Below are 16410 nucleotides of genomic sequence, written 5' to 3'. Positions count from 1 at the left end.
GCGACGAAATGGCTTCTGAGCTCCGAGCCGCGGGTTTAACGTTGAAACGACCGTGTGTTTTTAAAACGGCTTTAACGGTCCTCGCTCGCGCTGCCATTCCGCGCGCGCGCACACCTGAGAGGAACCGAGTACAAATCAAACCGAGTCGATTTAAAATCCCTCGTTCGGTTGGTTTCATTGTTTGTGCCCGCGTCTCTCCTCCCTCCCCCCCTCTCTCTCACACACACACACACACACACACACACACACACACACACTCACTAGCTGAGCTTCTTTTCTTACCATTTTCGTACTTTCTCAATAGCCGCCATGACCCGCTTGATGTCATCTTTGGCCCTGCTCCGGGTCTCCGCGCGCACCGACCGGCCCGACATCGCTGCTCGCTCGCGCCTGCTTACAATAAAACACACCGAGAGAGAGAGAGAGAGGGGGAGCTAACTGCTAACTGCTAACAGCTACTCCGCTCCACCGGCTGCTCGAGACACAATGCCGAACGCGCAGGAGCGAGGGGGGGGGGCTAATGCGCATGCGCATGCCCTTCAAGCACTAGACACAAAACCGTGTGTTTTTAACGACAAACAGCAATAAAAATGAGCTTAAATGTTTATAAAGTTGAAGTCGAAAGTTTAAACACACTCGTTATGTCTGTTGTGTTCATCTGTGACTGAATGAACATTCATGTAATCATACAGCGTCGACCAAAAGTCCAACCAGTAAACCACCAGTGAAAACGTTTACTGTTTTGCCTTAAATTTACATTTACAAGCGACCTACAGTATTGTGACAGTATACTGTCTAAGCAATTGAAGGTTAAGGGCCTTGTTCAAGGGCCCAACAGTGACAACCTGGCGAAGATAGGGCTTGAACCAGCGACCTTTCGGTTACTAGTCCAGACACTTTTATCTAAAGCGACTTACAGAACTGTGACAGTATATATTTTTTAAGCAATTGAAGGTTAAGGGCCTTGTTCAAGGGCCCAACACTGTCAACCTGGCAGTGGTGGGGCTTGAACCAGCGACCTTTCGGTTACTAGTCCAGACACTTTTATCCAAAGCGACTTACAGTATTGTGACAGTATACTGTCTAAGCAATTGAAGGTTAAGGGCCTTGCTCAGGGGCCCAACAGTGACAACCTGGCGAAGATAGGGCTTGAACCAGCGACCTTTCGGTTACTAGTCCAGACACTTTTATCCAAAGCGACTTACAGAACTGTGACAATATATACTTTTTAAGCAATTGAAGGTTAAGGGCCTTGTTCAAGGGCCCAACACTGACAACCTGGCAGCGGTGGGGCTTGAACCAGCGACCTTTCGGTTACTAGTCCAGACACTTTTATCCAAAGCGACTTACAGAACTGTGACAGTATACAGTATTGTTCAAGCAACTGAGGCTTAAGGGCCTTGCTCAACCTGGCCCTTACTAGTCCAGTACCTTAACCTCTGCGCCATGTTGGACCATTCATTCTAAAGCTGTTCAATTGGGGTGTGGCTTAAACACTTAAACCTAAGGGTAGGACGTGTGTCCATGTACTTTTGGCAGCTGTTAATCTGTGACTGAATGAATCCCGCTGCAGTATGAATCCTTCTTCACAAACATCCAAACTAGAGGGTATTGGATGCGTCTGAAAATTGACTGGTGCTTCTCCTTCATTTTACATTTTCAGCATTTAGCAGACGCTTTTATCCAAAGCGACTTACAGTTATGACTGAACACAATTTTTGAGCAATTGAGGGTTAAGGCCCTTGCTCACAGGCCCAACAGTGGCAACTTGGCAATGGTGGGGCTTGAACCGGCAACCTTTAGATAACTAGTCCAGTACCTTCGTCAGGGTGTAGTTGATTCTGTGCGGGGGCTAAAACACCTCCAAACTTGAATCCTACCACCACCATAACTGACTTTTCATGTAGTTCTTGTCATTTTACTTGCATAATCCCTTTTATCGCTGTTATAAATCAGTTTTCAGTCATCTACTGTGAAATGTTTGTCATAGTGCATACAGTCCACAGCTCTCCTCAGATGTAAGCATCATTGTTAAAAAAAATAGATAGGACTAGATTGGGTGAAGAAGTGGAGAAATAGATGGAGGGGACGCCTTGGCTGTCCTCCCTTCAGACATAGCCAGTCATGTCTGCTTATAAACGCCCAACCAACCAATAGCGCCGCTGGAGATTTAAACCCTGAATCCCAGGGGAGTGAGTTAGCATAATTTACCGCTGGGCCACCTGAGCACCAAACATAAGTTCTTTATTTAATGATAAAGAAAAGGCTTCCTCATTGCCTGTTAATGATTATGAGCAACTCTAGCTGGTGACTTCTCTGTGCCCATATAAATAGGGTTAATTTGACTGCCTCCATTAAAATTACACTGCCCAAAAAATATGTGTTTAATATGAGGCCCAGCTGTCTTCGGTATACCCACTGATAACAGATGCATTAAATTAATTCCATAAAATAAATTATATTCTTCACATTACATAGCAACAGTTTGGGGATGGCCTTTTTCAATCATAATCAAATAGTAAAAGAAACAGAATATCAAAGAAAAATAGATTTAAATAAAACGTTTAATGAAAAAGCGTCTCAGAAGAGACTTAAGACGTCATGGAGGACGGTAAGTGCGGCTCTGGTGGATGCTCCTCAGTGCCTATGGAAAATCCTAGGATTTCTGTGGCCAATGTATCCAAGGTGATGTGTGGAGGCAACTTGCTTTCCAACGGTAGCTCAGAGTCTGTCTCAAAACACACACACGCACACACACACACACACACGCACATTAAAGTCACAACATTAAAACCACTGACAGGTGGAGTATCATCATTCAGGAATGTAAGTCTTGTTACAAAGGTACCTGACAGGGGCTGTGATATATTTGTCAACAAATAAACAGGCAGTTCTTGAAGTTGATGTGTTGGAAGCAGGAAAAATAGGCGTTTTCTTTTACATCATGTGGACGACCACCAGGATGGACTATAGGAAGAAGACAAGCTGGTGGAGGCTGAGTTATTCCCTGGGCAATGTTCTTCTGGGAACTCTGGGTGCTGGCGTTCATGTAGATGTTCCCCTGACCAAGTACACCCCTCCATGGGAACAGTATTCCCTAGTGGAAGTGGCCATTAATGCACCCTGCCAATCTGCCAAAACTGTTCAGGAATGGTCAGGGTGTTGACTTGACCTCCAAATTCACCCGATCTCAATCTGACCGAGCATCTGTGGGATGTGAAGGACAATCAAGTCCAATCTATAGAGGCCCTGCCTCCCAAATTATAGGATCTGCTGCCAGATACAACAGGACACATTCAGAGGTCTAGGCGGATCAGAGCTGTCCAGCCCTATAGGTGGCCATACTTTGGTGACCGGACCATTAAAATGTCAGCATTCCATTACAGGCAATGACTAATGGTAAAATATTCATACATGTTCACTTAGACCCACCTTTACACTCAGAGTTCTCCACTTCAGATCTTCCTCCATCTGTGCTGGAGCCCAACAATGTCATGAAGCATCCCGCCAGCTCCTCCTCAGTCATGGGTTCACCTACAAAGCCCAAATTTGATTGTTTATGATATACAACCACCTATTTTATACGATGAGTAACACATTCATCTATTCAGTAGCTAATTTACCCTGGTCAGCGTCACAGTTAATTAGAGGCACATGAGAGGAACATGCACAATATGGCCAAGAGGTTATAAAATCAGAACTCCAGTAGCCTGCACAAAGCTTAAGCACAGATCTTTGGGATGAATTAGAACGTAGATGGGCACAAGTTTTCATGAACATACCCTTCACATTTTCACATATTGTAAAAAGCCTTTCCAGAAGATCGAAGGCTGTTATAGCTGGACCAATTCCATATGGACACTAATGGTTTTGGAATAGGATGTCCGACTTTTAATTGAGATTTGGCCATATTGTGGTTGCTAGCAATGGACTGTTAACACACCCCTGCTTTGTAGTAACTCCGGCAGCTCTTCTCGGGGAATAACCAGTTTGCCGTTTTCATCTGGTGTGCCCAGAACCTGGAAGACGTTGTAGAGCTCTTTCCTGGTGATACCGAAGACTGGCCGATGGTTGACATACAACTTAATGAACTCATCTAGGTCGACGTCAGTCGTGTACTTTCCCGTCTCTGCATAACGACTGAATTTGACCTCGTTCAGCATGTTTTCCAGCTAAAAAAGAATAAAGAAATAAAATAATAGAGCAGAATGATGAATTATGAAGTGTCAGTAGTCTGTAAGTAAGGAACTATACTGATACAGTTGGCATATGTCATTATTCGGTGATAGTACCACCTGAACCATCATTGAACCTAAATTAATCCACTTCACAGAAGCAAATACTAAAGAAAAACCACCCATTACTAAGCCGCTGGCATATTAAATCAACTCTATAAAATGCTATGCGTCCAACATTTCTGCTTTCTAGACCACATTTGAGAGAGTGCAGGTGCTGGGCTGGCTTGCCTGCAGTCTTGCATAACGGAAGAATGTAAAAAATAATCCTGCTTTTGAAACTGGAATAACTGATGCCCTAAGACCCCAAGCGTTGCTAAAAATGAAAGGGAATGTAAAAGAGTGGTAATTACCACATTTTGAGGTACTTGCGAAGGTTAACATTCCCTAAAATAAAGTCTAACGTCTGATTTACCTGCCGGCCCAGCATAAAAAGTGTACCCACTGCTGTAAAAAAAAGAAGTACCTCTTGTTCTGTTGGATAAAATCCAAGTGCCCTGATGACATCGGGAACTTCAGAGAGAGGGATGCGATTAGACACTCGTCTGGTTTCCATGGAGTCAATGCCCTGATTGCGCAACTGACAGTAGTAAAATAAATCCTCGATTGCCTGATGGTAAAAGCACAGGCTTTAGTTTTAAATTTTATTTAGAAATAAATACACAACATGACCAAAAGCATGTACACCCCAACATCAAATCCAAGTGTGCTTGTCTTATTATAAAATTATAGGCATTGATAGATTAGGTCCCACTTTGCAGTGAAGTGGTGGGCTAGTATATTAGACGGCTGCAACACCCGAAAGTTCATGAAAATAAACCAAAGATATAGAAATGAAAAGGTTTGTAAGTGTTATTGTGTGATTGATGCACTTACCCTAAAAAGCTCTCCTTCTTTTCCACCTTCTAAAAGGGTGTAAAAGGGAATTGGGTCTTTTCCTCCCAGAGCAGCGGCTGCCTCTAATGCACTAAACAGACAGTTTTTGAACATGTTAATGGATGTTTATGAAATCATGGGTTGCTAAAATCCATATTTCTGGTTTTGTAAAAAGCTCTTTCAGCCCAATCTGCATCTCAGGCTCAGGTTCCCTCAGAACCACTGAGTCTACTGGGTGTCACATGTACCCACTTCTGAACTATACTGGATTTATTAATTCCACACCCTGCATGCACAACATGCAGTAGCTTGGGTACGAATCCAAATCTGAACCGGAACTGTATGTCCTTCATAACATCTGCAGCAAATGATCATTTCTACAGCAGACTCCTTATTGCGCAGTGAATAACTTCATTCGACGTTAGGGACCTACGGAAGGCTGATCTCCCACGAAAAGACGGTCCTGTCCTCTCCGCCAGCGGTAAAAATGTATCTGTTATCATGAGAGCAAGCGAAACTCGAGACGCCCATAGAGTGACAGATCAGCGCTGAAGACTTGTATGGGTTCCCATCAAGAGGAAACATCTGAAGACCAACCTGGACAAAATAGAGATCAGAACACCATTCATACATTGTGTGTGATATGTTTACTTGACATGTAATAACTGAGGACGTATTTCCAACCAGCACAGACCTTGTCCTGTGTTATGTAAGCCATGTAATGAGAATTAGGATCCCCATCTTTAGAGGGTGGAAGGATTAGCATCTTTTTCACAGGGGAACCATACGCAGGCCCGAGGACAGTTTTTCTATGAACAATAAATCAATCGTCACCTTTTTATTAGAAGATATTTATATAATTAGAAGATACAGTATTTGCAGGTGTGGCCTGCCCTTTTAAGCCAAAACAAAATACCTAAACACAAGACTTTTATGGCTTAGTTATTATAAAATTGAGAACACTGACCTGCACATTTTGGTGGTGGCATTGAGTAGTTTCATCTTGTAATGGTCTGAAGCAGTAATTAAAAAGTGCTCCATGGTTAGAGGAGGATACCAGGCCATACAGGTTGGTACTGCGGTCTGCTCGATGCGTTCTGAGCCGAGGATGAACAGCTCGTCATTCTTGCTGTTCTGCAGGTCATATTCAACCTGAAGAGAAAACAGTGTCATGTAAAAGTCGGTGCCTACTTATTTTATTTAACACACTACATGTGATACAGGATGAGGTCAACCTATAAACGTTTGTCTTGCTTGTCAATTGATTTCAATTTTTAATGTCCTACCCTGTTAAATACTAACAAAACAAGCTCTATAATTCAGACATATCAACATCTTTTAAATATTTGGAATAATAATGTGAAAATACTGACTAGTCTGCGATCCATGCCCAGGGAAAGCAGACGTGGCTCGTTGGTGTCCAGGTTCACCCCAAACATCAGGTCCTGGATAGACTTGTAGTGTGAGCGGTGCTTCCCAAGATATTTCCACACATGTGGACTGCCCTCCTTACACAAATAAAATACCATAACAGTCTTCCCGGTGTCCTGGTAAAACAAACAAAAAAACCTGCCATAATTAAACTGTGTCCAATCTTAACTGCAATTGTTTGTACTTATATTTTTCTATATTTTTCTTTCTTGTTTACTTTTATATACTTTCAAAGACTTATTTGTACTTTATTCACACTTGTTTACTTTTTATATACTTTCAAAGACTTATTTGTACTTTATTCACACTTGTTTACTTTTTATATACTTTCAAAGACTTATTTGTACTTTATATTATAGCACACTTGTAGAGTTCCCGAGCCTCCCAACACACATTTCAATGTACAACTGCTGCTAACATTTGTACAAATGACAAATAAACTTGAAACTTGAAACTTGAACTTGATTTTCTCTGTCATATTTGGTACATAATCTGGCTGCACTGACCGCCGTAGCCAGGTAGGAGGAGTTGTGAGAGAAAGTCAGATGGGTGATGCTGTCCTGACTGAGGTGAAAGTCCTCCTCTCCTTCTGACTGCAAAGTGCAGGCATCCAGAACCTGCACTGTCCCGCTGGCAAAACCCACAGCCAGGTAAAAGCCTGAAAAATAAAACAGAAAGATTTTATAAATGTAGAAAACTCCAGCGTAATAAATCAGACGTAGGGTGCTGTGGTGGCGCAGCAGTAAAATGTGCTAGCACACTATCGCTGGGATCCAGGGTTAGAGTCTTCAGTTGTGCTATCGGACATTTAGGTGTCTACATACAGACATGATTGGTTCTTCTCATGAACTGGTTCTTCACATAATGTGTCCAAACTAAGAGCTTCAGTTTGGTCATCTAGGCTTTAAATAAGTTCTACGGCATTAATATCCATGAAGAACCACAGAGAAGACCACAGTCTGGACAATTCTAGTCTTTTGTTTAGACAGACTGCCCAAAAGATTAAAAAAAAGAATTCACATACTGAAATTTTTACCTTGAGGATCATAGGTGATGCACTGGATCCGTTTTTCCGTATGGAATATTCTGCTAAGAACGGCCACTTTACGCTCATAGTCCCAGATCTTCAGGATGCCACTGTGGCTGCCCATGGCCACTAAAGGTTGTTTGGGGTGACAAGCTACTGCACTCAGTGACTCAGAGTGTTCTTTCAGTAGAGTCTGGGCGACAGAGCCTTGTGCTTTCACATGAATCACAGCAGCGCTTGCAGTAGAAATGACAAAATTTCTGTAAGAGGTACAATGAGAAATGTTATCGCTTGGTTGAAGAATGTTCCCTCTGATACTTTTCTGGGATTCGTGTTTCTTTGTTCTCCTCATCTTATATTACATTTTTAATGCAGATATGAAGCCCTTAATTGTGACAAATACGCAAAAATAGAAGGAAGCCACGGGTTCTTAACAGTAACTCACTAATAAGACCGATTCGGACACTCGTGGCTCTTACCTACTGACTAATGACTTGGCATTCAGTGTGCGGTCTTCCTGATTTTCCACACTGATACCAGAACAAATTTCCTTTGAGAAAGAAATGGAGACGATGGGGTCCGAGCTGAATTCACTGTAGCAGTAAACGAGCCTGAAGTTCTCGTCGTAGAACGTGACACGTCCTCGTACGTCCCCTGTCACAATAAAGCTGCATGGAGAATGAATAAATTAATATATGCAGAAAATGAGATGAGGAAACGCTTCAGAATATACACCATCTAGACAAAAGTATTGGGACACCCGTTCTTTACACGTTCTTCAGCCACAACCTTTTGTTAACAGGTGTAATAAATCAATTATACAAAGGAAATTACATACTTCCAACTTCCAACAGTTTAGGGAAGGCCCTTTCCTGTTCCAGCACACAAAGCGAGCTCTATAAAGATGAAGAAACCCTCAGCTTAAAGAGACTTCAGTCGTCTGCACACTGGAACATTGACCGAGGCTTTCTTGATCCACATCAGTGCCCAGCCATATAGATGCTCTTATGACTGAATGGGCACAAATACCCACAGACATACTTCAAAGTCTAGTGAGAGGCTTTCTAAGTAAAGTGACTGTTGTTATAGCTAAAAATATCACATAGAGGTCACTCTAAAAGCTCTAAAAACACACGGTCAGGTGTCCAGATACTTTTGGCCATACAGTGTATACAATATATGAACTGTCTGCTAGATTTTCATAAGTCGTCTGGTGTCTGTGAGTACCTGTCACACAAACACATCACTGTAATTCCATCCGTCTGCAGCGGAATGAGTTTGGTGGCTTTCGCTGACTGCGGCGGGCATGCGCCAGGCCCTTTCTGCACTTCCCACAGGACCAGCTTTCCTGCCAGCGTAACTGAGAGAGCCTGAGTCCCTCCAAAATGAAAGACTGACTGGCTGAAGGAACCCACAGCTTTATTAAAGGTCTATGATTACAAAAAAACACAGAGCTCAATAACAGGTTCTGTCACCATGAATCAATATCATCTGTGTACATCATGTCAAATGGATTATGCAGTTTCCGACCAAAGAAAAACAAGCAGTCTAGCTGGCAACGCACCAGCCCAGTCGGAACCGTAGCAGACACGATTAGCCACGGCTGATGGATGGAAGAGCGGGTACAGAACCACTCCCTTGATGCTGCAAAAGCGAATCATTGTGTCCTGTTTCATATGAGCAGCAGATGAATGCACAGAGTGTATTGTACATACACTATATGACCGGGCCGAAAGTATTTGGACACCCCCAATTCAGTTTCAGGCACACCGGTAATCAGATAAAATAAATGACATGCTTCCAACTTTGTGGCAACAGTTTACATTTACATTTTCAGCATTTAGAAGACGCTTTTCCCAAAGTGACATTAGTGTGACAAGGTACTATCTAAGCAACGGAGTGTTAAGGGCCTTGTTCAAAGGCCCAACACCGTCAACCTGGTAGTGGTAGGGCTTGAACCAGCGGTCTTTTGATTACTAGTCCAGTACCTTACCTTAACTGCCCTATTAAGACTTAGTTTGGCAAATTTGGTCTGAAAAAGCTGCAACCTCACTGAACACCTTTGTGATGGTTTGAACACTGCCAGCCAGGCCTGTTACATTATGCTTGATGAAAGGATGGTTCACAAATGTATTTTAATTAAAAGATAAATAACACAACAGCAGCAAGAGCAAAAGAAATGATGATGGAGATCCGACTCACCCGGTCTGATATTTCTGGGGCTGAATAATTAATATTTCCCTTATCCTGCATAGAGTTTATTCATTTACAAATGTTATTAAAACAAATGTACTTCTCAGATTTACAGTATAATTAACTAATACATATAATGATAAATATAACAGATATGGCTTGTACGTACCCAGGAGTAGAAAAGAACATGGCTTTTACTGTTACTGAGGAGCTGAGAGTTATCAGTAGGGTGGAACATGATGTGATTCTACAAAATATAAAATTCAAGGTATTTTTTAGCATTTAAATTAGCAATTTTACCATCAAATATAGTTAGAAAATTGACATACAGACCTAATTAAAATATTTTATGTTTTATCATAGGCACATTGTTGATTTTTAATGTATGTTCATTCCACATTCCAGGCCTGCAGCACATTATAAACAAGTTGGGACCCCACTACCAATCTCAGCTGTGCTTGTGTTCTGAGAAAAGGGTTTTGCACCGTACCTGGCAACCAAGCTCTGGGCTGATATCCACCTGACATTCTGGTCCGTCTGTCTTGTTAGTCCAGTCCCAGACACAAACTCTCTGTGATTAAGAAAAAGCTCCAATAAAACAGTTCGAATGTCATTAATAAGCTTGCAAAAACATGCCATTCATACCAGCCTCTAACCTGCACAGTTCCAGCTCCGACAGTCACTAGATATTTCGAATCTGAGGACAGGGCTAAAGCGGCTACACCATCCTCAGAATGGCATTCAAATATCGTGTGCACGGGGATCCTAGAACACAAGTAACGTGATTATATTTTAGGACAAAAAGATTCAGATAGCATATATTCAGATTCTTGTTTGTTGGTGATACCCTGTGTACGAGTCCCATATGATCACAAGGCTGTCGTGGCCTTTAGTAGCGGTCACAAGCCAACGTCTGTCCTCACTCACGCACACACAGGAAATGGAGCTGCAGTGACCCTGAGGAACAAACACATGATAGAACGAATTAAAGTTGCCGGCATAAAGCAAAAACATCCTTCCTTATATGTCCTTGTCTCATATTACATTTGATACGAGGATCTGAAAACATTTACTGTGACCAGTAAATACACGTAGCCTAAAAAAATCACCCAAAAATAAGGAGCTTACCTGCAACAACTGCTGAGAATTGGACGTATGGTCATATATCACAGCTACATGGGAACAACAGTAGAGCACGGCGAGTCTGTCCTGATCCAGAAGGCTGAACACAGGAAGACTGCTGTTGATTCCAAAGGCCCAATTTAGATTCTGCAAACATTGTTTAGTATTAATAATGCGTACATAATGTAAAGAACGGTTGTCACATTTTTCACTCTGGTAGCCTCTATTTTTTCTGGGAATTTATCCCAAACATGTTTAATGAGGTTGGAATTCTTTCACACCATGTTTTATAGGCCTTCCCCAGACTAACTACATATTACTGGAAGCATATTTTTATGCTTATATTTTATATAATTGAGTAAATACACAGTGTAGCATTTGATCCAGATGAAACTCAACCTGATCTCAACAACGAGTAGATGTGTGAACGTACAGTACATTCGGCCGTATAGTGTATGTAATACCGGGTGTATTACATACACTATACCTGTACACAAACTGCAAAAACATCAGTCAGAAAGGTTTCTCTTTCATTTTGTCGTTGTTTGCGGGTTTCAGGACCTTAGAGAACTCCGAGAAGATTTTTTTAAGATCACCAATGAGCAGAAGGTTGTCAGGTTTTCTGAATAAAACATATACTAAAAAGCTATCGGTGTCTAGAAACAATATTAAAGTTGGTCAGAGATATGTCTTAAAAGACCTGGTAAGCAAAACATCTGCATCTCTACCAGGGTTATGCATAAAGGAACATGTGTCATTGTCTGAGAAGGCTTTTCAGCTACTGGTACTGGTCAGCTGCTTTACTGTGAAAAGTCCATTTAATTTTATTAACTTATACACGTACTTTACACTATATCGCCAAAAGTATTCACCTGTCTGCCTTCACACGCATATGAACTTGAGTGACATCCCATACTTAATCCATAGGGTTTATATGATGTCGGCCCACACTTTGCAGCTATAACAGCTTCAACTCTACTGGGAAGGCTTTCCACAGGGTTTAGGAGTGTGTTTATGGGAATTCTTTCAATTTGGGCTTAGACAATGTTGTCTGCTGTTTAGTACATGTTCCTTATATGTGTTTTATTACTTATTTATTACTGTTGTCCAATTTAATGAAAACTGTGGATGACTAAACCTGCTAGACATGACGAGACCTCACTACGGATTTTATCACATTTTTATCACAATTTATAACATTTAGCTCAATTTAAGTTTGTGTATTTATTTATTTATTTATTTATTTATTCAAATTTCCTCCAGGCCACCCAGGGAGGATGGGGGTCCCTGCCGAGTCTGGTCCCTGTCATTGTAAGGGAGTTTTTCCTGCCACTTTCGCCATCGGCTTGCTCAACAGAGGGTTTTTGGTCTGTCGGTTCTGGATTCTGTAAAGCTGCTTTGAGACAATGTCCACTGTAAAAAGTGCTATACAAATAAATGACTTGACTAATACGAATCAGTGTTTTATTTAAGAGTTTATACCTGATGTCCAGTCTTACCAGAGGATGAGGTCTCACACTGTTCTCTGTACTGTGAATGAGGGGCAGTGAGGAGGCTCTGTACACCTGCGAGTCTTCAGGGGTTTGCTCGTACATTTCTCGTCCTTCTTCCTCTGTCTGGCTGCCTTCGCTGGATTTTTGCGGTCCATTATTTACATGTTTATCTGCTGAGCTTTGCTCTTTCACACTTTGATTAAATTCTTCGTTTTTATCCGTTAATCTGTTAGTCTGAGCTTCTTCTGAAGCTGCCATTTCCCACAGCACTAATAATATACCGAAATAACTCGGTTTTACATAAAAATAAAATTACTCGTCGGTTTTAAATCGAGTAACTTGATAAATTTTAATATGAAAAACATAAAAATTTGAAAAATATGAGTTTTAAAACTATTTTTATTTGGCTAACGCCTTTAGCATGAACTTCTCCGCTCGAGCGCAAAGCGTACCGTTGCTAGGATACGGTTTACCGCTGGCAATTTATTAAAGAGCCGTAACATACCGTTCACTCATTGGCCTATTTTCCAACAGGTCCCGCCTCCTCTGCTGTGATTGGCTAAAAGTGCTTTTCACACAGAGCGGTTTAACAACAATAATAATAATAATAGTTTATATTATTCTATTTCTATTATGTGTTATAATTAGTAAAGTGGATAGTGTTTCTATAACACAAACTGTCTTACGTTTGGTTCTTCTAAATGGCTCGTTCATTATATCTCTTATATCATTGTATCCATTTATCTGTTTGCTGGCCGTTCTCTTCCTCTTTTACCTTCAATTCTTACCTTCAATTTGCAATTATTATTGAACATACTGTGACAAAACTCTACTCAATTTCTAATGACACACTGTAATTAAATAATAAACAACAACAACAAACAAATATGTGCTCAATATTTATTAATGTTTCAGTATTATTATGAAAATGTGTGGATTTGTTTATATGCAGGAAACATGTCCAATTCAGATGCTTTAGAGTAAATGTGAATTGAAATTGAAACAGCAATACATCTAAACACTTTGTACAGAAAAATAAAGAATGTGTTTATTCATCCGGTGACAAAGAGCTCAGGTTGGTCTGAAGGACTGAGGTGCTCTCCTAAAATCTGTTATCTGCGAAGTGGAACTATGTTGCACCTGTTGGAAGAAATTGAAAATCATTGAGAAGACTAATAAAGGACAAAGTCCCGAAGCCAGATCCTCTTTCGAAAAATAATCCTATTTAACAGACATAAATGCGTATATGGTCTGTGGCATAACTGAGCCTGAAGCTTTAGCAGTTACAAATGGGCGCAAAAAGTTAGAAGTGCTGAAATTAAACAGAACGTTTAGTCACGCATTCAAGGGCTCTGAAGTTCACCATCAAGGGTCTTGCTAATTTTTTGAAGTACATTGAATGTGATCTGGGACAGAAATGGTAGGGTTGGTGGTACCTAAACAAAATAAGTAAAGAAGAAAAACTGAATTACCCCAGCAGACCTCGTCCAGACCAGCGCTGTGGAGTCAAGTTAAAATGAACCTTCTGTCCATTCCGAATTACTGCAATCCTTACAGATTTCTATGGGAGATTCCACACACACACACAAACATTTTTAAAATAAAAAAATATTTACATGAAGCGAAGACTTTTGGTATATTCAGGTCATTATTTTCTACCATTAATGACCTAAATAGCTTATACAATATACAACCCCACCACTGCCGAGATCTGGGTGTTTTTTTTTTAGACACCTGATCATTCCCAAACAAAGGGAATGAATATGGAGATCGAACACCCTCTTCCTCAGATATACCACCCAAAGGCCTTCCACAACATTTTGACGTGTGTCTGTAGGTATTTGTGCCCATCCGACTTTTAAATTGATCTCAAACTTGTAAATGTGGTTACGGTCGAGTGCTTTCGACAAGTTTCTAAACCCTGCATCGTGTACAGTCAAGCTGAAATGAAGGAGCCTTTCCTAAACTGTCCTCAAGTGACCAAATAGTGTATGATAAAAGATGTGCCAGGTGCCATTGGTGATAGCATGATGTTAGTCCCACCAGGCGTGGCCACTCACCCCTTCACTGTGTTGGACCACAGACGCGATGTTCTGAAGGTTCTGGAAGTTGTTGGTGTTGACTGAACCAAACTCGATGATCTCATCATCGGTGCACAAGCCCTGGAAAACAAACACACAACACAATTCAGCTGCTTTTCCTAAAAGAAAAGGTAACACACACCTCATGCTAGTAACAGAAAAGGCTTGGACACCCTTGACATACACGAGATGGGCAAAAATATTGGGACATATTTTTAAATGTATCTGTTTGAGCCACAACAACTGTAATTGCAACACTTAAACGTAATAATTAGAAGGGGTGTCCAGATACTTTTGTTTATATAGTGCCTTTCATGTATAGTGAACAGAACAAGAAATTTCAATCGTACCGCCTGATGAGCAGGAGAGCCCTGGGTCACAGTGTCCACTCGGGCAAAAGGGGGCGGCAACGACACGTCCTGCTCCATCGGGTCCGCCTGCGCACCCGCCTGGTCCTGTTCGTGCTTCGCCTTCGCTGTAGAATGCAGCTTGTGGAGAGCTTCTTCTATCTCCACCATGATGGCTTTGTGGTCGTTCTGCAAACCTGGCAGTGCCAACAGTGCACGAAAAAAGAAAGATGCACAGTGCTGGGTGAGATATATACATACAGCAAACCCAACATTTGGTGATAGATTTCTTAACTTAGTTCTCCCTTTATTAGCTGCTTCTGTCTCACTGGCAAAATTGATAGATATAAATGTGTGCATTTTCCTGGTACAGTCCTCAGTCAGGATTTAGCTGTTCCCAGTTTAGACCAGCTTGATGTGTGTTTTTAATTTAACACATTTAAAGAAGAGTCATGACTTACATGATATGCTGTGTCTGGCTGTTCGGATCTGGTACAGATCCACGTCTGCTCGAGGGAAGCCTTCGACGTCCACGAGAGCTGCGTGCATGCCCACATCACCTTGCTGAAATATACGCAAAGATATACAAAAAACCTGATCACATCACAACATTCCACATTTCCTTTCTGAGGCAGGTTTTAAAAACAAGGATCGTCTGGAGCCTGGGCTTCACACAAACCTAAGATCAACATGTGCAATGCCTAATGTTCACTAAAGTAATGTAAAGCACACATGAGCTAGAAAAACCTCCTGCCCAAATGTGTAGGTCCAATTGCAGTTCGGTGAAGGAAAAATACTAGTCTGGAAGCAATATATAAGTCTAATAAAATGGTGTTTAGAAATAGAAAGTGAATCCCTGCAGTTATGTTCCTACAAGCTAGTAAAAATTCAATGTAGTAGTAAGTAAAATACATTCACAGAGGAGAAAATAAAATATATTTTAAGAATCTTTACAGAGGAGCAAATCCATGCAGTCATGTCTCCTGAATGTAGTAGAAAATCTTTCCAGAAGATGAAATCCCTGCAGTCATGTTCCTAAGATCTACTACAAGGACATTCTAGAGGAGTGGAACTTGGGTACGACTAAGTTTTGACCATCTAGTATTTCTGAGGCCTAGTTAAGTTATCAGATGGAGCTTCTGTATCCTCACATGCTGTGAACTGTCCATTACTGATAAAATAAAGCACATAGAACACATATAAACAAGCGACATGCATTGTAGTTTAGGAACTGATAAGCTAGCTAGCAGCAACAGGCTAGCACACTCATCATAAAGCTTTGTATTGTTTATAACCTGCTCTTCTGATATAAACTCACATCTTCAAGGACGTCGTAGTACGCTTTAATCTGTTCCTCAATCTCATCTTTCACTTTAATCAGTCGCTGAACATCCTCCATTGTGATCGAGTCTTTAGCATTGTAGTTTTCTTCTGTCATCTTCATGGCTGACGTCTGCGAGAACTACAAGTACGGTTCGCAACGAGGGACATACGTCACCTCAGAGAAACGCGTTGCATTATTTATTAACAAAACGTAAACCTCGAGTTTAAAAGACATTTTTAAGTATTTTTAATATTTGTGCTCTAAAATAAATGAATATATAT

General features: G+C 41.1%; 3 protein-coding genes across 4 annotated transcripts in view; all 3 read right to left on the bottom strand.

The window, feature by feature from the left end:
* bcl7a (BAF chromatin remodeling complex subunit BCL7A) overlaps nucleotides 1-488 on the bottom strand; it is a 9419-nt gene extending 8931 nt beyond the window's left edge. Inside the window, exon 1 of one of the 2 annotated variants that reach the window (XM_063017440.1) lies at nucleotides 283-488. In XM_063017440.1, coding sequence (XP_062873510.1) covers nucleotides 283-374 — 92 coding nt within the window. In that variant the 5' untranslated portion in view covers nucleotides 375-488. Of the gene's footprint in view, nucleotides 43-282 lie in introns of those variants that run through there. The other variant, XM_063017439.1, reaches the window with a different exon arrangement.
* A 2058-nt stretch (nucleotides 489-2546) lies between these two features.
* Nucleotides 2547-12690, bottom strand: cfap251 (cilia and flagella associated protein 251). The gene is made up of 20 exons (XM_063017644.1): nucleotides 12384-12690; nucleotides 10891-11031; nucleotides 10610-10719; nucleotides 10419-10527; nucleotides 10253-10333; nucleotides 9932-10009; nucleotides 9772-9816; nucleotides 8797-8999; nucleotides 8049-8237; nucleotides 7579-7829; nucleotides 7049-7200; nucleotides 6485-6658; nucleotides 6079-6263; nucleotides 5806-5920; nucleotides 5545-5708; nucleotides 5112-5202; nucleotides 4702-4845; nucleotides 3944-4172; nucleotides 3433-3534; nucleotides 2547-2728 (listed from the first exon to the last, which is right to left on the bottom strand). The coding sequence occupies exons 1-20, from the start codon at nucleotides 12633-12635 to the stop codon at nucleotides 2592-2594; spliced, it is 2952 nt and encodes a 983-aa protein (XP_062873714.1). The 5' UTR covers nucleotides 12636-12690; the 3' UTR covers nucleotides 2547-2591.
* Nucleotides 12691-13263: 573 nt separating this feature from the next.
* psmd9 (proteasome 26S subunit, non-ATPase 9) lies at nucleotides 13264-16258 on the bottom strand. Its single transcript, XM_063017904.1, has 6 exons — nucleotides 16124-16258; nucleotides 15267-15369; nucleotides 14809-15002; nucleotides 14438-14539; nucleotides 13850-13938; nucleotides 13264-13517 (listed from the first exon to the last, which is right to left on the bottom strand). The coding sequence occupies exons 1-6, from the start codon at nucleotides 16247-16249 to the stop codon at nucleotides 13490-13492; spliced, it is 642 nt and encodes a 213-aa protein (XP_062873974.1). The 5' UTR covers nucleotides 16250-16258; the 3' UTR covers nucleotides 13264-13489.
* Between the last annotated feature and the right edge of the window lie 152 nt (nucleotides 16259-16410).

The sequence above is a fragment of the Trichomycterus rosablanca genome, chromosome 21 (genome assembly GCF_030014385.1).
Source record: "Trichomycterus rosablanca isolate fTriRos1 chromosome 21, fTriRos1.hap1, whole genome shotgun sequence".
In the NCBI taxonomy this organism is placed as follows: Eukaryota; Metazoa; Chordata; class Actinopteri; order Siluriformes; family Trichomycteridae; genus Trichomycterus; species Trichomycterus rosablanca.
Note: the sequence above shows the minus strand (reverse complement) of the source record. Positions and strands in the feature narration are given on the sequence as shown.

Bases quoted from the DNA above. Each gene is read 5' to 3' on its own strand.
- cfap251 (XM_063017644.1), bottom strand. From the start codon at position 12,635: ATGGCAGCTTCAGAAGAAGCTCAGACTAACAGATTAACGGATAAAAAC. The intron at 10,720-10,890 runs GTAAGCTCCTTA...TTTGTTCCTCAG, and splicing joins ATTCTCAGCAGTTGTTGCAG to GGTCACTGCAGCTCCATTTC. The intron at 3,535-3,943 runs GTGTGTTAACAG...TGGGCTTTGTAG, and splicing joins GGAGTTACTACAAAGCAGGG to GTGAACCCATGACTGAGGAG.
- psmd9 (XM_063017904.1), bottom strand. From the start codon at position 16,249: ATGAAGATGACAGAAGAAAACTACAATGCTAAAGACTCGATCACAATG. The intron at 15,003-15,266 runs GTAAGTCATGAC...TGGCACTGCCAG, and splicing joins AGCCAGACACAGCATATCAT to GTTTGCAGAACGACCACAAA. The intron at 14,540-14,808 runs GTACGATTGAAA...TTTGTTTTCCAG, and splicing joins GCTCTCCTGCTCATCAGGCG to GGCTTGTGCACCGATGATGA.